We start from the raw sequence: 26455 nt of genomic DNA on the forward strand, positions 1-26455 counted from the left end.
GCACGGCAAAATGACGTCTTCACCAATTCTTGCCACTATTGGCTGAGATGCACCAGACTGACCTGGGGAGGAAGGTTGTTTTTCATTTCCTTTGAGAACAGATCAAAAGTCTAATAATGATGTTTCACCTGTCAACAGGTTCCTGTAAAAGGTGTAACTGATGTTTTCTGTGTGCATGTTACCTGTGTGTTATCTGCTGTGTGAACTGACTAAGCCGGTTTAACAGTATGAGGCTGTGCAAACTGCCTATACGATGCCACTTTCTATTTCTATTTCTAATCAATGGAAATCTACTGGCTAAAAACATGTTTGGTGAGTGATAATCTTCAGAGCTGTCCACCTGCTGCATTTCCTGGTCTTATTTCTCTCAGTTTCCTCCCCCATCCTGATCAAATTTCAACATCTGTACATTCACTGTATTTGTTAAAAAAAAAAAAAAAACACAAAAACAAATTGCTGTCGTAATATCGTCGCTGCTGCTGAAGGGCCAACGAAATATTTTACACCAAAAATACAGTTACACTTCAGTCTCTACTGAAAACACTAATAGGAAAACTGGACAGCTTCTTTTTTGGTTGCTCAGTCTCAAATTAAGGTCAGTATCATTTTTTTTTTTTTTTCTATGAGATGCTTTTTGGATTTATGTAAAACAATATGACATGAGCTATTTGCATATGGAGAATTCAGACATGTCTCAAAATAATAATTACAAGCGAACACACCATGTCATGGGTTCAAAATGTAATTTTGTGTGCATGTGTGAAATAAATTCTTTCCTCTTCTATGGTTTTTGTTCATTTATTGGAAGATGGAGCCAAATTTGTGTGTGTACAACATGCAGGTTAATATATAGAGAGAACTTCATGGTTAAATAAAAGTCATTATAAGGCAGAGAATGAAGCAAGGATCCTCCAGCCTTCCTGGGACCTTTTAATAAACGTCAAGGTAGTACTGGTGTGTTTGTGTGTAAGTTACCTGCACAGGTGTGTGTGAGCAGAAGAAAGACAGCAGTGTGGTGGAAAACCCAGGCAGTGAAGACACCAAGCTGGGATTTAAGAGCCAGCCTGTCTTTCAGATGAGGCATCTTTGACTTCTGAAACAAAACATAAAGCAGATGTTTCCTAAGAAGATCATCAGGGGGAAAAAAAAGTGAAAATCATTTAATCACTCAGCAAAAATAACAATTAAAAGCAGTGTATTTACTCAAACTGAGGCAAAAGTTGTGCAAGACCAAAATAGTTCCACCACAGCAAAGAAACTGAAAATGTTTCATTTCATATAAATTCTCATGTTTTTACTTGTAGGTTATACTCGTGCTTAATTTTCTAAACAGTTATTATTTTTCATATTTAGTGCTCTTAAATTATGAGTGCTGACGATTTTAACTTACTAAAATGCTTTGCAGTCTTTTTATTTACTGCACCTGTAAATTAACGCTCTATATAAGGTTTAGTAGAAATACAAATGAATGTAATTGGCCAAAGAGAACAGATAATTGGAACAGAGAGTAATTTTGATCCTCCTCATTCATTAATTTTTTGTGTTCCACTCTTACAATGTGAATTAATAAATAACGAGCTGTCAGGACATCCATCACGGTGAGTGATAACAGCAGGATATAGGATATAATCAACAGCGCCACCCTGCTTATTCTCATGTCCGGGTTTGTGTGCACGGACAACATAGTTTACTTTTACACTTTTACACATTGATGAGCCGTCTCATATTTTACACTTTGAAAACACTGAATTTGATTAGGAAAAAATCCCCTCAAGTCCCTCACTGTGTAATGATAATAGTAGCTGACAACTAATTTCACTTTCAGATAAACCTTAAAAGACTTTGAAAGCAGTTTTGCACACATGCAAATCACTCAGGGTTCAATACAATCCAATAGAAGCTGATTTTAAAAAGTGCCGCAGAAATTTTGACATGATGGAAACATATTTTGTGCGTTCGTTTGAGCGCAAATGGTTCATGAATAGCCGCTTGAGGCTGAGAAGCGACAACAGATGTGACGGCAGTTCCCACGTTATAAATAGGCGACGTCGTCCTCATTTCATTAAAACCTATGGAAGCGCCACTAAAATAGGCAATTTATAAAATAAGAGCTGAATTTGTGAAAGTCTACTTACCGTGTGCTGACGGAGTGTCCTCAGCCGAGTGGAAAGTAGGTGGCGAGAGCAAAGTCCTCAAACAACCTCATGACCAAAAGAAAAACAACAGCCTTCATCCTGGTTGCCTGTCTGTCAGCTGCTGCCAGTGTTTGTTAGATCTTAATCTATCTGACACAGAATGTATTCATTCTCGTTTATTATAAATCAACACTGATATGTGCAGACTTTTGGAGGCCAATGCTGATAACAGTAATGATATATGTTGTTGTTGATGTTGTTGTTTTATATAGCAGTTTTACATATTAATAAGACTTTACGCTGTAGGTTTATGATGATGATGATGATTAATAATAATAATAATAATAATAATAATAATAATAACCCTTTAACTATAGTATTTACTGTTTCTCTTAAATTTTTTGTCTTGGTTTTATTCTGGAAAAAAAAAAGAAAAGAAAAGCTCAAAAAGTATTTCGAGATAGAAGCCTGCACTGAATGCAAATATTTTCACCGTGATAATGATCTGTTTTTTTTTTCAATGCCAGTCCAAACTAGATCCACATGCTTATTTAAACTGTCATGTGAGTCTCCCCACTGACACCCAGAAGAAAAAGAAACTGAATTGCTTTTCGAGGATAAATAAAGTTGTTTAAAGAAAGAAAGAAAGAAAGAAAGACTGTCTTAGATCGATAACTGACATGGTTTCTTTATTCTTGGCTGCTGTACTGCCTTAAAGAGCTGGAGGGACTCACCTCACCTGTTCAGTGTCAATGTTTTTTTTTTCCTGCAGCAAATATCAGAGTTGAAAAACATGAGAGGCTAATATCTCATTTTTAATGAAAGGTCAATACTGTCCCTATGTTTTGTTCCAGTATAGTCAATACTATGTCTCATCTGCCTGAGCTGACACTGTATCAAACGTATGAGTAACCAGGTGACCTTTGCGCTTGTCAGTTGGCAGAGTAAAATAATACAGCATCAATAAAACTGTATGAGCAGTGACCGTTTTCTTTGTTCTCCTGGAAAACAAGAGAAAGGAATGAGGAGAGACAGAGGTGACAGTTCATCTGATTTACAGCAGGGGGCAGAGTAGGAGCTTTTATTCAGGATTGTCAACTTTGAGTGGAAGAAGGCAGAGGGAGACAAAGCCAGCAACAGAGAGGCAAGAAAAGGAAGGAAAAGGGAGAGAAAGGCAAGAGAAGAGAAGAGAAGAGAAGAGAACATGATTTCTGAATGGCAGAGTTTGCACATCAGTAACATTCAGTCAATCAATTAAGTTCATTATTCATATAGCCTACCACCTTTTAAAATCAGATTCTACATGAGAAGGAAAAAAAATACAGAAAGAATTAGTGATAGAAAAATAGTTTAAAAGCATAGAGATAAAACACAAAATAAAATAAAATTATTAAAAGCAAGAGAAATATAAATAATATGAGGTACCTGCTTCATTCATGTGGGCTCCCAGAACAAGGTTCCTTGGAAGAAACAAGACTAAACAAGTGTGTTTTCACTATTCGCTGTCTCTATTCAATATTTATGCAGAATATCCCACATAAAGTCACCGTGTTGAGACGATCAATCATCTTAACATCAATATTTACGAATTACCAAGACCAACACAGAAATTCTGGCAGCAGGTGACCCAGCAGCTACATCCCATAACCCAAAAGGTCACAGGTTCAGTTCTTTAAACACCATCAAAATCTGTAGAGAAACAAAGGAAAACCAGACCTGATGTGCGTGCCAAATTTGGTGAGTTTTTGAGCATGTTTAGGGGGTCAAATTAAGCGTCAAAGAGACGTAATAATAAGGGAGGAGAAGAAACGATACAGATACAATAGGGCTTCACACTGGGACAGTGCTCGGGCCCTAAATACAGAAAAAAGAGTGCAGTGCAGTGTTTTGGCCAGAGGGGGCAGTGTTGACCACCTGCCACACCGAATATATGGTGATCAATAGGGCTAAGTGCTATAAAATGATCAGCAGACTTGATTCTAAATATTTAGCAGTAACTGGACTCCTACTGTCATTGTTCCACAGCTCCAATATTTATAATGAAGACAAAATTATAAGCTGAGGTGAAGTCCATGGTTGTAAAATGCCAGTTTCAGTAGATTTCCACTGGCGTTGAGGCTCTGTGCTGCTGAGTGGTTGCATACGCTGGCCAGATGTCCCAGTTTGCCCAGTTTCAAGCTGGATGTCCAAACAAAAATCTGTAAAACAATAAAATGTCCTGGTTGTCAACATTCACTTCCAAATTGTCCTGTTTTTTCACTCTTCACGGACACAAGTCAAACCGAGCATACACACATTATACACCTGAAATGTTTATCGTTTTCTCCTGAATCTAACTGTGCCAGAGTCGAAGCGATTTGACCCTCGACTTTTGATGCTAAATGGCTCCAGATTTCATTTGTCAAAGCACACAGAAATATGGATCATCTTGAACTGGCGTCTGCTTTTTTTCACTATTGTACTGTGAAAAACATTATTACAATTTAAAGAAAGATGATTTTTAAAGCTGGAAGAGTCCCATTGACCACTGTTGACTTGACTCTGTTTAGCCCAGGTTTAGTGCTCTATGTTGCCCCCTGGAGGAGGCCTCATCAGATATTCTCATGAGTGGAATATCTCCCTGTATAGACTATCTCTGATGCCCCTGTCCTGCCTGCTCAGTTTCGCATTTTGGATTAAAGAATCAAAGTTAAAATGCGTGAATGTGTGACGTAGCTACTGCTGTAGGTATAAAGTCCAAGAAATACATAATAACACTATCATGTCACACAGGTGTACTGAAACACTGCAGTTTTTTTCCATATCTTTGACATGTTCTGCTTCATGAAATAATATTGTACTGCAAATATGGCGACTTGATCAGTAAACTGGCTCATCCCATATGTAATAAAGTTGTTCCTGCACTATCATGTTTGGGTTGAAGCACCCATCCCTACAAACTCCTGTGGCCTTTCTCTGTAGCTGACCTTTGACCTCTGACAGGAGAGTAGTGGTTCTTCTCATTCAGATCAACACTGTGTCACAAATAGTCTTTCAGTGGCTGCAGGGAGCGTATTCTGGGCTGCATCAGTGGTTGTCACCGTGCTTTTATGAACATTTCTCAGAGGCAGAGCTCTTCTGGTGGCAAAAATAAGCTCAAACTCTGATGTGCTGTTACGTCAGCACCAGAGGAAAAAAAAAAAAAAAAAAAACAGAACAGGAAGAGGTGGTTCTCACCTACAGCATATTGCAGCTGATATTCAGACAGTCAGCAGCAAGACAGCATGGAGATTACAGCTCTCTGCCTCACACTGGGTGAGTACTGACTCCTTGCTTCTCTACAATTAATCCACCAGGTTGGGGGGGAAGGAGGTCACTTGAAGTTAAAAGTTAAGAGTTAAAAGTTGATTACTGAGTTGAAAATGCATTAAATAAATACTGCACAAAACTCCACAACTTCTCAAGCATGGTTGAATGTCAAATGTACATTAAATATGACATTGATTTATATATAAAAACATATTTGTAAATATACATCCCTCCTCCTTTATCTCTCCAGTGATGAATGCATTGATGCTGCTGGTTGTACAAGTTCAACGTGGATATTATGCTCAGAAAAGCGGTAAGGAGCCTCGCTGTTTTGTGGCTTGGTATTCAATTGTCTGCTGATCATAGGCGGAGTTTGCGGGGGGCCAGGGGGGGCATTGCCCCCCCTAGCGTCTGAAATGTGTCACTACATTGAGTCAAAAATAGGTCCAGTATTTTTTTTTCCTGTATACATATCTATAAACATTTAAGCAATGCAATAAAATAAGATTATTTTCAGAAATAAATCTGAATTACATTATGTTTGGTATTGTAATAAATAAAATAATAATAAAAAAAAATGTTTGCCCCCCCCCCCCCCCCCCCCCCCCCCAGCGCAAATTTCAAACTCCGCCTATGCTGCTGATACTCGGTTTTATTTTACTCTGCTTCTCTCTCTTTCCAAAATGAAGTCAGGTTCAAGTAAATCATCTGAAACTTCAGGCTTTTTTCCACAAGTGTCCAAATCTAAAACCTTGTATGTCCAGATATGCTTTGTTATGTTAGTCAGTTTTAAGTCACTGAACTAAAACAAAGGCTTTGTAGCTTTTGTTTTTCTTCATTCTTCATTATGTATCTTCATTTGAAAAGAAAAAATATATTCATGATTCATTAAATGTAAAATCTCATAGAACCGGGTCTGTTAAAGTTTGTCTCTGATTTTTTTTGGCAATACATATTGTATTTCACATGGTGAATATTTAATTGGAAAGAAATCTCTTAATCTCTCTCTTTTGCTCTGTTCATCTTCCTCAGATGCAGCTCTTCTTCAAGTTGATCCAGACAGTCTGCAGCACTTTGAGTACAAGTCTTTCTCTATTATTTGTGAGGGGCCTGATGGCTCGTATGGGTGGAGAGTGTTGAGGAGGATCAATGAGAAAACTGAAACATGTCCCACTAACTCCGAATGGCGAAACAGGTGCTCCTGCACTATTAAAACTACCTATGTGTCAGACAGTGGAAAATACTGGTGTGAGAATGAAGAGGGAGAGAGAAGCAACACTGTCAACATCGCTGTCACTGGTAAGTTGATAGTTACTGAGGAGTTCAACTTCAAACATATATGTCTTATCGATTTTGAAAAAGAAAGTATAATCTCCAGATCATCTCCACCATTCAGTAAAAAATATGAAGAATTCCACAGGTGTTATCATTTTATCAAGCAAGAACTTACATGACTTTTATCCGTTAACAAAGTGCCATAATCTGTTTTGAACTTACTTAACATTTCAAAGGGTAGCGGTCACATCTTAAAAATGGTGCACATCTCAATCAAAGTCAGTCAGTCTTTAAGTCACGCACTTCAATCCTGCATGATACACCTGACAATATATGCCTTCTTCTCACTGTTATCATGTATTGTATGATCTGCTGAGGGCCTCCTATGCTGAAAGCTTGCCACTGAATATGAATTATGCAATGAAATGTGTCACTTTCTCCTTCACAAAATGCCGAAAATGAGTAAAAATAATGAAAGTAAATGAATAAATGAGAATGAAAGCAAAGAAGGAATTGCAATATTAAAGGAAAGTAAGAATAAAATAAAATCCTGTAAGTGTATGTTTTGCATAATGTGGCATTTGTTTCGTTGGTGTTTGGTGTTGGTGTTTTTTAATGGTTAAATTTAAGGTAAAAGAGTTAAAAGCGACTTAAGAGCCTTTACAGTGAATTCACATTGAGGGAACTATGAATTTGTTATGTCTATATATAGCCTTGTTTCTATTCCGCATGACAGACCATGCTTTTTGTTTTTTTTGTTTTGTTTTGTTTTTTTTTTGTTTTGTTTTTTTTTCTTTGTTTGTTTTTTATCTGTACTCATTTACAAACTCTTGTTTAATCTACATGTTGTCCAGCTGGCTCTTTGATCCTGGAGAGTCCTATACTTCCTGTGATGGAGGGAAGTGATGTCACTCTGCACTGTAAAACCAAGATCACTTCCTCCAACCTCACAGCTTATTTCTATAAAGATGGCTTCCTCTTCGGGAATAGCTCCACAGGAAAGATGACCATCCACAGTGTTTCTGATTCTGATGAGGGTCTCTACAAGTGCAGCATCTCTGACTCTGGAGATTCACCAGAGAGCTGGCTGGCTGTCAGAGGTGAGTATCAGTCCTTCCAAAACAAAATTAAGTCAATAATTTGTATTTTGCATGGCCATGTTTCATGCAGATGGTCAATGAGGCAGTGTACCTTCTAGTGTTGAGACCCATTGCTTGATGCTTGGTAGAAAATCCATTCATACAAAAGTTAAATATGTGAGAACAAAAGCGAGGTGAGAGAGAAAATGAAGACAGTATGTTGTATTTGCATGGTCATGTTTTATGCAGATTATACTTGATGCTATACATCCTAATTATGTGACCCACTGTTTGACATGTGGTAGCAAATCCATTCATATGTGTAAGTCATATAAGTCATGTATATTATTGTGATTTCACAACTCTACTTTCCAACATAAATCAAAAAACAAAACTTTGGAAGTCAAGTGACATTTTATTTCAAAATGTGGGCTGGAAACAGATGGAAAAAAAATGACACTGCAATGGAAGGAGAGAAACTGTCTCATCCCACTGCCAGTCAGACAAACATCAAAAAGTTGTGTATTGCAGCACAGTCACACCATGTACTATACTGTACTGTACTTTTTATTGTTCTTTATTTCCAGCCCTTCAAAAAGACAGTCATCCTTCCCTGTGGGTTATTGTCACCATTGTATTGGTGGGTCTGCTGTTGGCAGTGGGACTGCTTCACTTGATCAAAAAAAGAGGTACTAAAAAAGGAACCCCAAATATATAAATTAAATCCCAAATTACAAATCACATGAATAAACAAAGGTCACAATGTATGTTTAGAACAGGTTTGAGTCCTAAGATAGTGAACAGATACCAGATATCCAAGCTCAGATGAAGGAGCTTGAACGGAGGACAAATGTCAACCATGTACTGGTAGATTCACATATTGTTATTATTACAGAACTTCCTAGTCTCCAATTCTACAAACAGATCCATTTTAAATTTTAGTTTGTCTTGAGACCCCCACCCCCTCTACGAACTGGTGTGTCTGTTCATTAATGCATCCATCTGCTCCTCTAACAGTGGCAAGATTGGACATGCTTCTGAAATGTTTATCAAAATTTAAATGAGAATCAAAGACCATACCAAGGTGTCTTTCTGACAGCTTGGCTTTTGAGACAACAGGCCCTGACAGAGACTGAGAATCTCAATTTTATCAGGGTTTAGCTGAAGAAAAGGGTATTCCATCCATTCTTTGACATTTGCCATGCACTCTTGCAGGACAGAAACTTTGCTAAAATCAGAGGGTTTGACAGAGAAATAAAGCTGTGTATCGTCAGCATATCAGTTCATGTTCAAGTTAAGTTGTTGTGTTTTTAATGTCCTTATCTTCCTTTTCAACTGTGATGTCTGTTGATACCATTTTTTTTCTCTTACAAGTCCAGCTTTCCTCGCAGAAGCAAACACCACAATCAGGCTCAGGTGAAGGAGCTCAAACAGAAGAGGAACGTCAACCATGTACTGCTGGATTCACATTGTTATTATTACAGATGTTCCTAGTCTCCAATCCTACAAACAGATCCATCTTAAATTTTAGTTTGTCTTGAGCCCCCCGCCTCCACTACAAATCGGTGTGTCTGTTCATTCATACATCCATCTGCTCCTCTAACAGTGGCATAACCCCCAAACACATGCTGAGATTTCCACCAAATTTGGGCAAAATGTTGGTCATGGGCTTCGCCTGTGACTAACCTAAAAGGAGGTGTGACAATGGGTGTGGCGTATCAAAAAAAGTCTCAAAACCTCCAAATGGATTAGCATAACACATGGTTTTTATTTCCAACATATTAACAGGATCAGGCATTGCAACAAAAGTGAAAAGAATCTAATTCAGCTGAGTGTTTTTTGGCTTCAAGAAAGCCAAAGCCAAGAAAGCTGCAAGAAACGCAGCGGTGTTCAGCAAAAAAGTTGAGCAGGAATCTTTTTTTTTTTTTTTGCCACAACACAACCCAATGTCACAATGCATTGGCCAATCACACAGCCAGTGAATAAACTGAGTGGGCAGATAAGCAGACGGGCCATGTTGTGACACACCCACACCTCCATACAAATAGGCACACAGCCACAATGCCTGATTCTGTCTGAAAGCGGCCGTAGTCTGTACTGGCCAACAAAATGACTGATTCAAAACCACACCCACCTCTGCTGCAGCTCTATATTACAGCTTCTAGTCCACAGCTACTAGCTCTACAGAGTTTCAGGCATTATCATTTGTTTATCTGCTCATTTTATACAATGTTAGGTGTTTTTTTTTTTTTTTTTACATCCATGTTCTGCACACAGTACTGATCAAAGCATGTGCACATTTGTACATATATGCTTGTATTTATTGTCCTACCAAGTGTATCTGTTGAAATGCAGGATGATATATATATTTTTTTTTTATGTTTCAGTCTCCAGAGAGGACAGTGAAGTTCACCCACACATGGAGATGTATGCTGTTGTAAGAAAACACAGGAAGCACAGAGGTACTATATTTACAACAAGTACAATGTCAAAATTCAACAAATATATGTTGATGTTTGCAGTAGCAGAATAGGTTAAGAGCCACTGACTAAACAGGGAGTACTTTTTTAAGGGTTATTTTGCATTGCATGAGTTTTGTTTCAGGTTCTACAGACAGTGGTGATAATTTCAGCTTCTCTGACAAACCACACGAGAAACCCACAGACATAGAAAGAAAAATACTGTGACCTCTCACCAGGCCCTGTTGCAGCACAATTTATGTAGTTCACATGACATAGTGCACGATTATATTGTTTGATGGGGTTAGTTGCAGCAGTATGGCTTTATTTAACCAGCCAAAAAAAGATCCAAATGTCTTCTAACTAAAAATGATGCATGGTATCTGTCTCTTTCACACTCATTCACCCTTCAGTCCACTGGTCTCTCACTCAGTCACTCCTCAGTTGCATTCTGGCTGTAAAGCTTCAACTCTGCCAACATTTTGAGGCTGAATAGATGTTGATACAAGGGTGCTCTCCAAAACTGAAAATGTATCACCAAAAAAGACATCTGGGTCATTCTTAGCTGCTACTAGCATTAATTCATTCATTCATTCACTCACTCATCTATCTATCTATTGCTCACTGAGTCACACTGTCCCTCTCTCTCTGTCAGATGGAAATCAGCCTCTTTACTACAGCTTGAGCCTGGGTGAGAGTCCACAACCTTTAATTACATTTAATTACATTTAATTACATTGGTGTGGTATCCAGTGGTCGGTGTCACATGAATGGGGGTCCACCTACTGTGTCCACAGAGCCCAGTTAGAGGGCAGAAGCCTTTGAGAAACACAATGAGGGTTACAATATTGTAACCGTAATTCTGTAATGGGCTTCCCCTGCTGCTCACTTGCTGTGTGACTGCACCTATAGAACTAGGGTTACAATATGATAACTTCTGGTAGCTACAGTTAATCAGACATAATCCAGATAATAACTACTCTCCTGGTGTTGATATGAACTATGAACAATGCTGCTGCTTGACAGTGTTACAGCCAAGTAGAAAGGTATGACTTCAAAGTAATTGTCCTAAATGAAGATCTGAATTTTCTGCCCAAGAGGATTGTGATGTGGTTTGTTGGTGAGAACTTAACTGAACCAAACACAACTGACCCCAAAACCCAATGTTGTATGTGTGTTAGGAGACAGATATTGACCTCTGATAGCTGCAGAAAAGTTTGTCATTCCCAGCCTCTGAGACTGGACTCGTTTTGACTCAAACTCCATTGCTAAAATATCTTACCTACGCTGAGGCTACCAAAGCTCAGTGTGTAACATGAGCTATATGTGAGTTCATGGCATTTTTGCTTAAGAGCCAGTTTGGCTTGTAATTGGTGTGATTTTTTTTCTAGTTCAGTCTTGAGCAGGAACAGAAAATATCATTTTTTAATTAATTAATAATTAATTAATTAATTTTTTGCTCCAAAACAGAACCAGGATCATTCTCAGCAACAGGGATTCCCTCAGTGTCGACCAACCAACATTTTGTGAATGAGGATGACTTCTATTCAATGGTTCAGTAGGTGAGACTAACAGTAATACTGAACTTCTACACAGTGTATGTTTTCTCAAAAATAAACTGAAGCTTGCATAGCTTGTTGCCAGTGAAATATTTTATTGTGCATACTAGTTGTTTTTGCTCCCTTTTGACAGTTGCTGCCTTTGTGTCCTCTGTGTGTGTTACAGGAAGGAAGAGAGAGCAGACTGAAGCAGAATGGAGGGACTTTGTTCATGTTGTGTGTGCACGGACGCAATTTGGAAAAAAAAAATCACCTTCAGCGCTGCTACCATAACTGACTGACTTTTTTTGTACATTTTTGTACTGTTACTGAACCTGCAGCCATTACAAAGGAGGGAAAAAAACCTCTGAGGCAGAAACTGGCCGATCATGTTACATCTGCATAACACCTGTGCAAACGTGAAAGAAATATTATTGTATATTAATAATATGATTGCTTGATTGCTGTCACTAGCCTTGCTAACTAGTTTGATAGCTAATAGCAAAAGAAACATCAGTGTTGTCAGCTTTTTAGTATATAAAAAACGAAAAACTGTAACATTTTAAGAAAGTTCACTGTTGTACACCATACCATCTGTAACATCTGCATTTATTAAAAAAAAAAACAAAAAAAAAAAAACAAATATAAAGCCTTCAGCTGATGATCCACATAAGCTGAGTGTGGATGAGTGATACAGTTTCAAACACTGTAAGAGTGTGAGCTGCAGTGTTGTCTGTATTCCCAATGTGTTTTGTACATTTATACTTAAAATCACTCATGAGGACAGTAAACATTATGTACACTAACGGTTAATGACAGTGCACCTCCCCGAAATGGAAACTATTTCAACCAGAAATGAAAGTACACGGATATTTCACAATGTCTCACATCTTCAGGCTTGAGAAATAATTCTCAGATTCAGGATCTACTTTTTTAACCGCATGCTTTGTTCTAGGTTTTTAAAGGGGAACATGCAAACCACCCGGCGCTCTCTTCTACGCCTCTGTTTCTGTTCTAGAGGACGCTGTTGAGAACAGCACAAGCAGTGTTTCCCTGAAAAACTCACTATGTGGTTAATAGCAAAGCCAAAGCTGGCCTTGAAACGGTCCTAACACGGTTGCATTATGTGCTGTTATGATCGGTTGTTGTCATGGTGTCAAACCCCTCAGGTTTCTCTGTGGTCAGGAGGAGCTCACAGCAGCTACATGGCTGCATGAACGCTTTCGGAAATACAGCAACATCAACTAAATTAAGTCAAGTCTTGATGCAGAGCACCAGAGATGTAACTCAAGTTTCTCTATGAGTTTATCCAATAATCTTTTGTTTTTGTTTTTTTTTTTTAGTTCCTGCAGGCATTTTACAAGCAGGATTCCACCTGACAGTGATGAAGCATATCAGACTGTATGAATTTAAGGCATGATGTGCGTTGTAAACTTTTCATGGATGAATAAAAGTTGTAAAAACAGTGCTGACATCACCATCAGCGGGGTTTGAATGCATATTGACAATGAATAAAGAGCATGTGGGTGAATTAGATCTCTATCTCTCTCTCTCTTTCTGTGTCTGTCTCTTTCTCTCTTCCTCATAGGGCTTTGGCCTTCCTCATAGGGCTTTGGTTTTCTTTAGTGGGTGGATCCTAATGTAGGGACGGGTTGTTCTTTCTGTAAAACACCTGAAACTGAATGTGACTACGTGACACCATTGTTTGACCTGCTGTGGTTTGTGGACAGCTGGGGGTGCAGCACCTGAAGGGTGACCTATTACTGGAAACTCTTTCCCTCAAAACATCTGGAGACTGATAAATTTCTTTGGGGTTTTTTTTTTGTGACTAAAATACACTCTCAGACATGACAAATTAAAACCTCAGTCCCAACAGTAAACAGCAGATTAATAAATGGACTGATAAGTTGATAATGTGACTTCCTCTTTGCTGTTGTTTTCTTCTGGTTAACTTTTTTTTCTTGGCCTCTGTGAATGACGATTAAGGTTAGACATGTTGGTAATCTCGCCTTTACAGACTGGCTCATGTGTAGTTTTGGTTTTTGGACACTGAGGTCACAGGGGTCAATCTGTTTGCACATCCTATCAAGAAAACTCAGTCACAGTCGCTCAGTCACATAAGAGTATGCTTTCATGAATCTGATAGGTTGGCAAGCTGTCAATCACTCAGTTAGCAAATCAAATAAGCTTTTTTTCCTTTTTTTATTTTTAGAAGAGTGGGGTTGATCCCCCTCTACTATACCCCTGGTGTTATCTATGTAGAGGCTTTTTGGCTCCAGCAGGACTTGCTTATAGTGACCATCCATCACAGCAGACACTTATTACACTTAGAATTAAGTATTCTCCTCAGAGCAATGTAATAATAATGTACAAAATCAAAATGTACAAAAACAATCGTGAGTGTCCTTTGGTTTCTTGATTTTGTTTAGGCTGAAACAAAGACAAGGTTCAGCTGATGGGGTTTTTGAAGGCCAATGTCAAAGCTGCCAAGAGTGAATATTGTGCTAATATGCATCTTTATTTTTTTCCATGTTCTCATCCAGAAATTAGAAGCATTTGGTGTTGTAATTTTACGGTGTGAAGATCCTGGAAAACAGCTTTCAGAACATTGTTGGACTGTAAAAGTTCTTAAATAATTGAATGTATTACATGCACAAAGACAAAGCAATTGTCAGGTTTTCCAGGCATTTTTTGGTGGAATCTTCCTTCATATCATATCAATACTGATTTAGTAAAAGGACGTTGTGGGCCTTACATGGAGCTGGTCTAACGTTATCAAGGTTGGGTAACAGGGTAACAGACGGACAGCCATTATTAACTATTAATACCACAGCAGCAAGTAAAGCTTAATAGCCATCAAATTGTATGAGGGAACAACGATTTTTCAATAATATTTCTCTGCTATTTCAATCACCAGGGAAAAGAAAGTGTTCATGATAGAGGTGACAGTTCAGCTGATTTCCTGCAGGAGGCAGAGTGGGAGCTTTTATTGAGGATCAGAATATTGATCAGCTTTTGATCAGTGAAAGAGAGTAAATGGATGATACATGTGTGGCATATGTTAATGCTATGGGAGGCATTTTCCACTCATATACATAGAGGGAAGACTCACTGCTAATGAATACAAAGTTATTTTGAGTGATCACTTTTAATCTGTGATGAAATATTTCTACCCTGATGGGTGTGGTCTCCTCCAGGACGACCACGCCCACCATCCACAGGGCCTGGGGGCTCACTGAGTGGTTTCATGAGGATGAAAATGATGTAGCTCATATTCTATGGCCTTCACATTCACCACATCTCAACCCAGTTTAATATCTATGGGAGATTTTGGACCAACATCAAAACACCAGTTAAGGGAATATCTTTTGGAAGAATGGTGCTCCATCCCTCCAGTGGAGCTCTAGAGACTCGGACAATCTCTGCCAAGGAGCATTGAAGCTGTTTGGCATTTTATGTTGGGTTTTCCTTTAATTTTTCACCCACATGTTCATATCCTCTGCCTCCAGAGTGGGTCAGTCCCTGAGAAATGTTGGTAAACCTGAACCAACCCCTGTTGTTACGTCAGCAGCAGAGATGAGCTGCACAGGAAGAGGAGGGTCTCACCTCCATCACATCTCGGCTGATGTTCAGTCTGACGCTCAGACAGTCAGCAGCAAGACAGCATGGAGGTCACAGCTGTCTGCCTCACACTGGGTGAGTACTGACTTTCATACAAACCAGAGAAAAAGTCACTTGAAGTTTGAATTAACGGAAGCAAAAAAACCAATAACAACAAACCTTGTCAGTAGTTATAAATATTAATACTGATAGCAATAATGCCTTACAGATCAAATCTTTTTTCTATATTGACAGCCCATTCTCATTCCCAGGGTGTCAAATACATTTCAAGCATGCATTACTGATTACCTGGATGGTCTAATAGATCTAGCAGATATTGCAAATATGGCAGTGCCCCTATAATAAGTTTGTATGATGCATGAAAGAAGTGTATCTAGCAGACACATGAACGCATCAATCATATGTCCTTTGTCTTTCCAGTGATCCATGTATGGATGCTGCAGGTTGCACAAGTTCAATGTGGATATTATGGTCAGAAAAGTGGTAAGTAGCTGTTTTATAATTTGGAAATCAGCTGCTTACACAAATTAAATACACAAATTATTGGTATTTGTGAATTTGCAATGCACATTATTTCTCTCTCTTTCCACAGCAAAGACTAGTTTATGCAGAACATGTGAACTTATGTTACTTTTTAACAAGTGGTGCTGTATGTATCTGAATATCTAATGTGTCAGATATTCAGATACAGGCTGCTTCCTTGTTGCATCCTTGCTTGGTGCTTTTTTTAATTTAAACTTTGTTTACAGTCGCTGGACTTTGACTCACTGGAGTTAAAAAATGAAAGATAAAGCTTAACCCCGGCGATCCCACAAAAGGCTATTTTTCTGTGGCTAACATACATACACAAGTTTTTGGCATATTCACCTTCATCAGTAGTATTATAAAGAAGCGTACCCTTGTTCCTTTTTTGAAAAAAATCTGCCTCAGAGCTGGAACAGTGGCTTTGGCTTCAGTGTCTTATGTTAGTCTGGGTTTACAAATTTGAAGAGCAATGAAGAAAAGCAGAACTCTTTTCTAGAGCATAACTTTTAATCTGTAGTGCCATTATATTCACCACTAAAATAAAGGCTTTCTAAAGTGTTTGCTGAAAAAAAAATTGTATCATCCAGTATCCCAAAAGAACCTTGTTGCATCACTTTTCAATTTTGTTTAGAAAGAAATCTCTCGATACAATCTCTCTTTTTCTTTCTTTCTCTTCCTCAGATCCAGCTCGTCTTCATGTTGATCCAGACAGCCTGCAGCATTTTGAATACAAGTCCATGTCTTTCAGCTGCGAGGGGCTTGATGGCTCTTCTGGATGGAAAGTGGAGAGGAATATCAACAGGAGAATGACAACGTGTTCATCTAACTTTGAAACGCCAAAAGAGTCCTCCTGCATTTTTAACACTGCTTATGCCTCCGACAGTGGAGAATACTGGTGTGAGAATGAAAAGGGACAGAGAAGTGACCCCATCAACATCGCTGTCACTGGTATGTCTGTAACAGTTTTAAAATAACAAGATGCTTCTTTTAAAAAGAAACTATCACATCTCTCACATGGTGGGCGTCTCAATCAAAGTCAATAAATCAAACTTTAATTTGTTAATTTATTTAATGCAATTCAATGGTGTACCAGGCAGTTCACAAAATATACCAGCTTCCAGTGTTAGTCTGAAAGTTTGTTATTGAATATAAAATACACACTGAAATGAGTATGCAGAGTCGCTTTTGCCTCACCATAAAAGTAAAATTAACAAGATGCATTAAAAGAATTCAATCCAATTAAATATGAAAGCAAAGGGCAAATGACAATATCAAAGGAGAGTAAAAATACAAGTAATTTAATAAATGTTTTGTGTTATATGATGGTTTCTTGCTGAAAAGTGTATTGTCAAGCCCCCTTTTTTTAAAAGATTAAAGTTGTGAAGATGTAAAAGTGTTGGCCATGGTACCGGCCACTCATCTTGTAGTGTTTCGTCCTCCTATCTTTTCAAAAGAAGAGACTGTCTTTGTCAAAAGCTGATAATCATTTTCTTATATTTGAACACTTCCTTGTATAATTTGCTCCAAACAATCATCTGAAAGGCAGAAGTGGTGATGTTTTTGGATGTAGGAAAGGCCTTAGGACTCTTTTTGTGTTACTAATTTTTTTTTTTTTTTTTTTTTTTTTTATGGAAACATTTACCTACTGGGTCCGTCTTTTATAAACATATCCTATGGTTTCTGTATGGAGATGAAATCCATTTTAATTCCTTTATTCTATCCAGGGGGACACGCAAAGGGTGCCCTCTTTCACTGCTCTTCTTTTGGGAAGGAGTATAATCAAATAAACAAAATAAACATTTTCACCAAATTTTTGTATTTGATCCAAACTATGTGGTTTTTACCTTCACATATTTTCTTTTTACTGGGGCATCCAGCAATCTGCATTTTGTCTAATATTTAAAAAATAAATAAATAAATAAATAATAAGATTTTTTTTTCTTTGAACTCTAAGACATTCTAAAATTATGATGACTTTTTAAAACCAATTTTGAAATAATAACTTGGTTTCCCACCTACATGGCCACCAATTTCTCTTGTGTATGACACCAATCTTTGATAAAACTCCTGTTTACAATAAAATAATACATTTTTAAACCCCATATTGTTCAGGTGGCTCTGTGATCCTGGAGAGTCCTGCCGTTCCCGTGATGGAGGGAAAAGATGTCACTCTGCGCTGTAAAGCCAAGACGACTCCCTCCAACCTCAAAGCTGATTTCTATAAAGATGGCTTCCTCATCAGGACAGGATCCACGCAAGAGATGACCATCCACAGGCTCTCCAAGTGTGATGAAGGATTCTACAAATGCAGTATTTTTGATTCTGGAGAATCAACTGAGAGCTGGCTCAAAATCCGAGGTAAAACATAACGGTGTAGTTACCATGTGATATTATGCAACACAGAAAAGTTCCTAATCAGTAATTGGTACAGATGATGCTTCAGGCAAAATTATGTTCCACCAAGTTACGTCTTTCTTGGCTCTCCAGGTCTCAAAATTGTAGATCATCCACATAGTCTGTCAGTTTCATTTCTTGATTTTTCATTCTCAGCGTCATCATTTTCAACACTTCAGAATGAAGAGACTCCTGACTCTCCTCATCCTCTCCTCGTGGTGAAGGCTGTTTTCACCAGTTTATTGATGGTTGTGCTGGTGGTGATTGGACTGATTCACAGTGGAAAATGCAAAGGTACAGCCACACAACACAGCACACCACACTAATGCCAATTCAAGTTTTTAACATACTGGAAAATTCTTAAAGATATTTCTCTTAACATGATATGCTTGTCTCAGTTAGTATGTAAGTCCCATTTATGTCACAGATATTGATAATTTTAGTACATTAAGTAAGGATATTTGCAGATTGATAATATTTGCATATTTTTTCAGAACTAGAGTAGGAGAAAATTAGAGAAAGTTCTGACTGTTTTTTGTTTTTGTTTTTTTTTTTTGCAGGTTGTTTTTTTAGAGGGAGAAGAAATTGTGATGACATCAAAATGGAGGAAGTAATGTAACCAGGTACATCACTCCTCACTGTTGTTTTAAAAAAAATCACATCTTTTTATGTTTCTTATGTTTTTTTATGTATTTTTGTTGTTCAGTCAGCTAAATACATTTCCCTGGTACCTGCTAAAAAGATGTGTAAAATGAGGTTGGCACGGGGGGAAAGTCACCAAATTAAACAGGGTTCATTCTTTTGGGAGCATGAACGTGCTCATCAAACATTTTGGCCAATCTGTCCAATGAGATATCAAATGTGACATTTTGGCTCATAGATTTAAAGGTATGCTGGCCGGGAGTGAAGTGTTGAGCAGACGGATGGGGAGGTGGACCAACATGGCCAATCTTAGGCCTTAAGACTTAAGTGAAATTACCAAATCCTGTGAACAACCTCTTAAAATAGCTGTTGTAGATCAAAATCAATTAAGATTTAACAACAGTATGGCTTTTTGTGGCCTAGTTTGTTTTTGTTTTTTTGTTTTTTTCAGAAGCAGGAATGTTGCAGTCTAAAAAAAAAATAAATAAATAAGACATTATGTTATTCCACTTGTAAAACTTACAAGAGAAACCAAGGGCAGCCCAAGAGTGGTGTGTTGATGTTCATGTTTGTATTTCAGGGAGGGAGAGCGCCTGCCAATCATCTGCTGCACCGCCTGCATTATTTCATTGGTGATACTGGGAAGCAAGACAAACTTGTAGTGATGCCATTTCAGCCGTGCTTTAAGCTTGCCAGCTGGAAAAGCATGAAATATTCATTATTTGCAGCTTTTTGACACAACAGAAAAAACTAAATGCCTATATGTTCCTCCAAATGATGCTGAAGTGGCGATGATAGTGTCTCCTGTTGCTGTCTGTTATCCCATGTGATTTATTTCATTTGTTTCATTACTATGTTCACTTTGTAACTTAATTTTATAAATGTCTGTCATGTGCTGTGTATCTGTATCAAGAAATGAAGACTCCCATACATCAAGTCCGATTTAGATTTGTCGAATTTTCAAACCACAGCGCCTTTAAACTGTATGTTCACATCACCAACAGTGTCTGTGCAGTCATGAGAAAGCCTCAGCGGAGAAACCACAGCATCTCTACACATCTCTGAACAAGAACAGAGCCGGTGGCTTTGTTTTAATGTCTGTCACAGTTCAGACCACACTGACCTCGACCCCGCTTAAGCAAGAGCCTGACATGGCTATAAAAAACTGCATGATGGGAAGGATCAAACAATAGAGGCTGAGCAGTTCAGAGACTGACCAGAGACAACTTGTTTGGTTGCCTCTGGTTCATTGAAAACAAAGTTGAACTGATCAACATGCTGAGTTGCTATCAAGGACCCCTGAGGGTCTCCGGACCCCACTTTGAAAACCACTTGTCTTGAGACATCCCCACCCCACCAGGAGAAAACTCTATTGGAGACATTAGTATGTACAAGTAAAGGATTGCAGTATGTGCAAAAAATAGATATGCAGGGTTTTTTTTTACTTTTTTTATTTGTAAAACTCCTACTATTGAATTTGTTTATATTCATACATATATACATATACATACATATATTCACAAAATAATATGAGGCTGATGTGATGCACTAAAAAAGAGCTTTATATTAATTATGACACCATGATTTAAGCAAACATTAATTAATACAATACAATGTTACATTCAAAACAGGCAACAGTAGCAACACAGTCATTCACAGTCAAAATCATAATAAATAAGAAAATATATAAGAATAAGGATAAGAATAAGAATACATCTGACTTTGAACATGAAGACATCACAGTTTAAAATCTTTTTTTTTTTTTTTTTTTTTTTTTTTTTTTTTTTTTAACAATTTTTGGGTTGTCAAAGGTAACATGTTCTGAGGTGAATATGTAGCTACCATCAAACCGGAGATACAAGCTTCCACAATGGAACAGGGTCAGACTCTTTTGTGTATCAGTCAGTCCTGAAGTTAAATCAGGAGCGCTGCCTCAGATTGAATATCCGCTTAAGTGTCTTGATATTGAGCTAAGTTTTTTTCTATTTTTATAAATGCCACTATAACAGCAGGTAGAGCAGGCCTGAAACATGAACAATGGGAGGGCTGAGAAGAAATACCAGTATTAAGCTACATGGCCGACCTGCATATTTTGATTATCTGATATGACGATCTGTGGTACTGTCATGATGTGAAGATAAATCAATAAGATGCCCAATATTGTTTACCACACCTGTTAGCAGCAGTGAGAGAATGAGTAGACCATCTGGTTGCGAAGGGGATCAGGGGAGGATTGCTTCATCCCGCTCCTCTTTTCTTGATGTGGATGAATGTCAGCTTGTCCCTCAATGTCATCAATGTCCCCTGAAGGTATTCCAAGAGTTCCACGTTTCTATTTTTTGAATGGATTTGAGATTCCTCTCCATCCTGTATCTCATCATTCAAAGGGTTTTGGGGCTCCTCTGGATGCCTGTTCCCTCGGTCTGTGTCTGCGCTGCTAACTGGTTGTTCCTTCTCATTTTTCTTTTCCCTTTTCTTTCATGGTCTCTAAACGAATCCTGTCTTTCTCTTTCTGTTTCTTTGCATTTTAATGGTCTGCCTTGTCTCTCTCTCTCTCAGTTATTTCCCTCGTCACTGTCCTCATCTTCCCGATTCTCATCCCTCTGCTTCTTTGCCTCTTCCAGTTCTATTTTCAGTGTATCTCACTGCTTCTCCAGTTCCCTCTACTGTCGAATTAATTCATCTGATTTTTGATTTTACTATTATTTACACATCTGTAAATCCCACTATAGAGGTTTGTGTGGCAGAGAAAGACCTGAAACACAAATGCTGGGAGTGCGGACAAGAAATTCCAGCATCAAACTACATGAGCAACCTGTTAAACGTATTGTTACTTTCTGATATATGATACATGTTTCTGTAATGTTAAATAGATAATGTCAAGAGAGATGAATATGCTGCCCAATACTCTGTTCACAGCACTTTGATATTGTTTGTAGTTGAATTCAGTGTTTTTAATGCTGGCAGATTCATGCGCTACAGATCACTGATCACTAAATCTGTTGATCTCCTGCTCTTAGCCCTTCGGCACGATGTCTTCCTCCTCCTCTTCTCTTGAGGAAGGTGAGAGTCAGCTCTTCCCTTGGTGACCTCAGTGACTTCCCGCTGCTTTGCTTTTCTCTTCATCTAATGCGTTCAGGAATCCTCGACATCCAATTTCGGCTAATTTGAATGGGTCTTTTTTTTGTTTGTTTGTTTGTTTTTAAATTTCTTCTGATCAAATGTCTCCTTATTCGAATCATTTGGGATTAGTTCACATCCATTTCCTCCTCACTGAAATCATTTTGGGATTCCTCCAGATCCGCTTGCTGCTCACAGGGATAGTTCTGATAGTCCATTGGCTCCTCACTGGATTGGTTTCGGGATCCCCACTTGTCCATTGTCTCCTCACTGGAATAAATTGGGGATTCAATTTCTTCCTCCTTATCCGTGACTGTGTCCTGTTGAAGATTTTGATTTTCTCTCCCCGTTGCTTCTTGGTGGATTTTGAGGTCTGTCTTGCCTCTCTTGCTCTGTGGCTTTTCCCTACTCACTGACTGAACCTTCCTCTTGTTCTCTTCCCTCTGTCTCTCTTTCTCTTCCAGTTTGAGTTGATCTCTTTGATTCTCTGGTCCCAAAAGTGTTTTGTCCACATGTTTTGGTTTGTTCTCCTTCTTCTGCAGCTCTTCCTCAGGTTTTGCATTTTTCTTGTCCAGATCAGTCACTGTTCTATTTTCTCTGAATGTCTCTTGGTCTCTGTCAGTCTGAAACTTAACTTCTCTGCTGTCTGTCGCTGTCTGCTGTCGCTGTCTCCTGTCCAAATCTGTCCTCTGTATTTGCTGTGTTTCAGCTCTTCCAGCTCTGTCCTGTAGCTCTGTCTGATGCTCTGCTTCTCTCTTTTGGAAATCCATGTGGGATTTCTCCTGCTGCTCGGTGAGTTCATCATGACTTTCCAGAGGTTTTACCCTCTGTTCTTCCTTTGCCTGAGACTCTGTCTCTTTCTTGAGCTGTGGGTTTTCACTCTCTGGTGCTTCTTCCTTCATTTTGAGGTTGGCTCTCTGTGTTGCTTTGCTCTTCTCTGCCTGAAGCTTCCTCTCTGTCTCATCCTTCTGTTTCTTTTTCTCCTCCAAGTTAACACTGATTTGTTCTTCATTTGCTTCCATCTTCTTTTCCATAATGCCTGTACCTTCAGCCTCTTTGCCCAGCAGTGCTTTCTCTGTCTTCTGTTGCTGTTTCTCAGGTTCTCTATTTCTCCTCTCCTGATCTTTCTTGGCCTCTAATCTGAGCGTTTGTAAAGCCTCTAAAAAGTGTTTGTCTTTGTCTTCGAGGTCTGTCTTGTCCCTCTCCCTCTCTGTTGTTTCTTTATCCACTGACTCCCTCTTCTTCTCGTTCTCATCCCTCTGTCTCTCTGTCTCCTCTCTCTGGTTCTCCACTTCCTGCTGTCCTGTTGATTTATCAGATTTCTCTTCCACACACTTCTGTTCATTCTCTGACTTTTCAGTCTCTTCCTCTTGTTTTGTCTTAATTCTTGTACTATCGGTGTATTTGCTCTGAAATGGTTTGTCTTTCCTCTGTTGCTGTTTCTCAGGCTCTCTATTTCTCCTCTCCTGATCATTCTTGGCCTCTAAGCCAATCCTTTTGTCCTCATCTTTCTCTTTATCTGCATCCTCTTTATGCATTTCACAGCCTGTTTTGTCTCTCTCGCTCTCTGTTGTTTCCTTTCTCACTGACTTTATCTTCCTTACCTTCTCATACCTCCCCCTTCCCATCTCTTCATTCTGTTGCTTTGCTTTAAGTTTTGTCTCTTTCTTTTTTAGATCCCTCTTTTCCTTTCTTTCTGTCGTGAGCTGCTTTCTGTCTCGTTTACGTTCTGCCTTGTCCTGACTGTTGTTCAGATCCATGTTTTCCTCTGAAAGATTTTTGTCTTTGTCTTTAAGGTCTGTCTTGTCCCTCTCCCTCCCTGTTGTTTCTCCTTCCGCTGACTTCATCTGTGTCTCGTTCTCATCCCTCTGTCTCCATGTCTCCTCTCTCTGGTTCTCCACTTCCTTCTGCTGTCCTGTTGGTTTGTCAGATTTCTCTTCTGCACACGTCTGTTCATTCTCTGACTTTTGTGTCTCTTCCTCGTGTTTTGTCTGTTTCTTGTCTGGATCATTCTCTGTCTCTCTTTCTGACATTAGCTCATCTCTTTCTCTTTCTTCCATCAGAACCTGAATTTCATTCTTTGTTTCTCTTTCTACAACAAATGTCTCTCTGTCTCTTCCTCCTTCCATCTTAAACTGAGGATCTGCGTCTTCATTTAAAAATCCTTTCTTCTTTTCTTCTCCTTCCTCGTGGTGCATCTTCGTCTCTGTGTGCAAACAGAGACAGGGGGCAGTGGAAGTTAATGTGACTGCAATGTTGCAAAGAAAAGGTATCAAACTGAAGACAAGCCAAGGTGAAGCTAAAACATCTGACCTGCTTCACAGGGAGGAATTACAGTTTACTACATGATATACAGTGCACAACAAGAAACACTGACCATTAAGTCATTATTAACTTCACATCACTATAACCTTTGAAGAACTGTGATAGGAACTTGGTATTAAGACTTCGGGCAATAATTTGGGACTCACTTGTTTTGTTCCGTCTGCATTTCCACACAACAAAGACAACAGCAACAACACACAGGAGGACAACAGACAAGCCGACGGCGACAGGAACAGCAGGATTAGGGGGAACCATGAAGAAATCATCTGAAATGATAAAACACAGAACAACATGACATTTATATGAAACTAAACATTGGCTGTTTCAAGCTAATACATGACCCATTTTACAGTTTATACATCATTTCAGACCTGGGATGTGGATGTGTGTGTCCCTGCTCTGGTTGATGCTGAGCTGCTGAATCCTGCAGGTGAAGCTGTTGCTGTGGCTCTTCTCCACAGTCACTCTGCTGCTGACAGTATAGAGGCCATCAGGACCTCTGACTGTCTCTGGAGCTCCAGCAGAGAGGAGCTTTCCCTCAGCGTCCAGCCAAAACAGCTCAGGCTCTGGGTACCAGCCTTTACTTTCACACTCTAAAACCACTCCACTGCTGCTTTTGCTCGTGTGGATGACAGGAGAGGAGGCAGCAACTGATGAGGAGGGAGACGAGGAGGGATTTCAAACAATATTTTCAGTGGAAAATGAAAAACAATTCATGACACAGCAAACAGTTGAGAGAACTCCTTAAAAATCAGACTACCTAAGGATGAGCACTTGCAGATCTCCACATTAAATGTACCGCAAAGAACTCACATTTGCAAACAATGCTCTTCAGTCAATGGGGATAAGATGTATTGTAGGAACCAATCAGAGTTCAGTTCTTTAAACAGGAACCAATCGTTGCCAAGTCAGATGTTCAGCCCAGAACACAAACAGTGTTTGACTTCTGAGGCAATTATGTGCAGCAGTAGTTATTCGTGGTTCAGTATGCTGCTGTTTGTTTGCTTATTATTGGAAATATGATTTAGTTTAATGGACACTAAGAAGTTTGTGGAAAATAAATGGACTGGCCACAGTGTAGTAGTGTTGGCTTTGATTTTGACAGACAATTTTGAGTTACTCTCAGGCTTTGTCTTTCAACACAAAATGCATTTTAGTCACATTTTAATTATTTGAATTTCCCTAGTTTTAGTTTTGACTACAGAAAATAAAGTGCTTTTAGTCAATAAAAATGAAAGCTTTAATCTAATTCTACATCATTTTTTTCTCTGTAAATCTCCTGCCTGTTGAAAGTTTAAAGATAATGTTCTCTCCTATCCTACCTACCATAGTACTGCCCTTGACAAAGACCTTTAATCCCCGGTGACACGGGTTCCAAAAGTATAAAACTGAGTAGTCTGGCTCTATAGAATAAACAATGAACATGCTCACTTACCATCAACAACAAGCTCTACCGCAGATTCTGTACCCAGTAAAGGGATGAAGCATCTGTATCTTCCCTCATCTGAGAGCTTCACTCCAGAGAGTTTTAGGGAAATGTCACCGTGCTTCAGTTTGTCAATAGACAATGATGTTCTTCGCCCATATGATGGATGTTTTTGCATTAAAAGGTCCTGACCATTACGCCACACATGGACAAATCTGGGCTCCAAGTCTGGTCTCGACCACTCCACTGTCCTGGCGGCAACATCCACAGCAGGTTCCAGGTGGCACGGCAAGATGATGTCACCACCAAGTATCGCCACTATTGGCTGAGGTGGACCAATCAGCTGATACTGACCTGGGAAGAAACAATACAATTCCTGCTGTGAGACAAGGCTATTGACAAAACACAGCAACCCAGTGGGAGCTGTAGCATCCAACACATTCACAATGTAACTGGAGCTGAGATGTTGGAGGGTCACAGCAGACAGGGCTAGAAATAAAGGCACAGTGTCTGTCCTGATGGCCTTTGCATTGGCATTGTTTCTGTGGATCATAGTCATTTTATGGTCATTTGTATTTCTCCGAAACAAAGTTGCATATTTTGTGGTAAAAATCTCCAGGATACAATG

General features: G+C 38.9%; 3 protein-coding genes across 6 annotated transcripts; 2 read left to right on the plus strand and 1 right to left on the minus strand.

Moving 5' to 3' along the window:
• Nucleotides 1-5383: 5383 nt before the first annotated feature.
• On the plus strand, nucleotides 5384-13116 carry LOC115376890 (Fc receptor-like protein 5). Of its 4 annotated transcripts, none has more exons than XM_030076713.1 (10): nucleotides 5384-5429; nucleotides 5674-5736; nucleotides 6456-6722; nucleotides 7553-7798; nucleotides 8365-8466; nucleotides 9152-9229; nucleotides 10165-10239; nucleotides 10892-10927; nucleotides 11707-11798; nucleotides 11962-13116. In XM_030076713.1, exons 1-9 carry the CDS (start codon nucleotides 5399-5401, stop codon nucleotides 11796-11798), a joined length of 990 nt encoding a protein of 329 aa, XP_029932573.1. In that variant the 5' UTR covers nucleotides 5384-5398; the 3' UTR covers nucleotides 11962-13116. The 4 variants fall into 4 exon arrangements, with proteins under 4 accessions (XP_029932573.1, XP_029932575.1, XP_029932574.1 ...); XM_030076715.1 differs by having other exon boundaries at nucleotides 9152-9193; XM_030076714.1 differs by lacking the exon at nucleotides 10892-10927.
• A 2323-nt stretch (nucleotides 13117-15439) lies between these two features.
• On the plus strand, nucleotides 15440-18640 carry LOC115377052 (low affinity immunoglobulin gamma Fc region receptor II-like). Its single transcript, XM_030076905.1, has 4 exons — nucleotides 15440-15470; nucleotides 16602-16868; nucleotides 18033-18278; nucleotides 18471-18640. The coding sequence occupies exons 1-4, from the start codon at nucleotides 15440-15442 to the stop codon at nucleotides 18638-18640; spliced, it is 714 nt and encodes a 237-aa protein (XP_029932765.1).
• Nucleotides 18641-22204: 3564 nt separating this feature from the next.
• On the minus strand, nucleotides 22205-23614 carry LOC115377053 (RNA-binding protein 25-like). Its single transcript, XM_030076906.1, has one exon. It carries the CDS (start codon nucleotides 23612-23614, stop codon nucleotides 22205-22207), a length of 1410 nt encoding a protein of 469 aa, XP_029932766.1.
• Nucleotides 23615-26455: the final 2841 nt, after the last annotated feature.

Source organism: Myripristis murdjan, chromosome 18 (assembly GCF_902150065.1).
Source record: "Myripristis murdjan chromosome 18, fMyrMur1.1, whole genome shotgun sequence".
In the NCBI taxonomy this organism is placed as follows: Eukaryota; Metazoa; Chordata; class Actinopteri; order Holocentriformes; family Holocentridae; genus Myripristis; species Myripristis murdjan.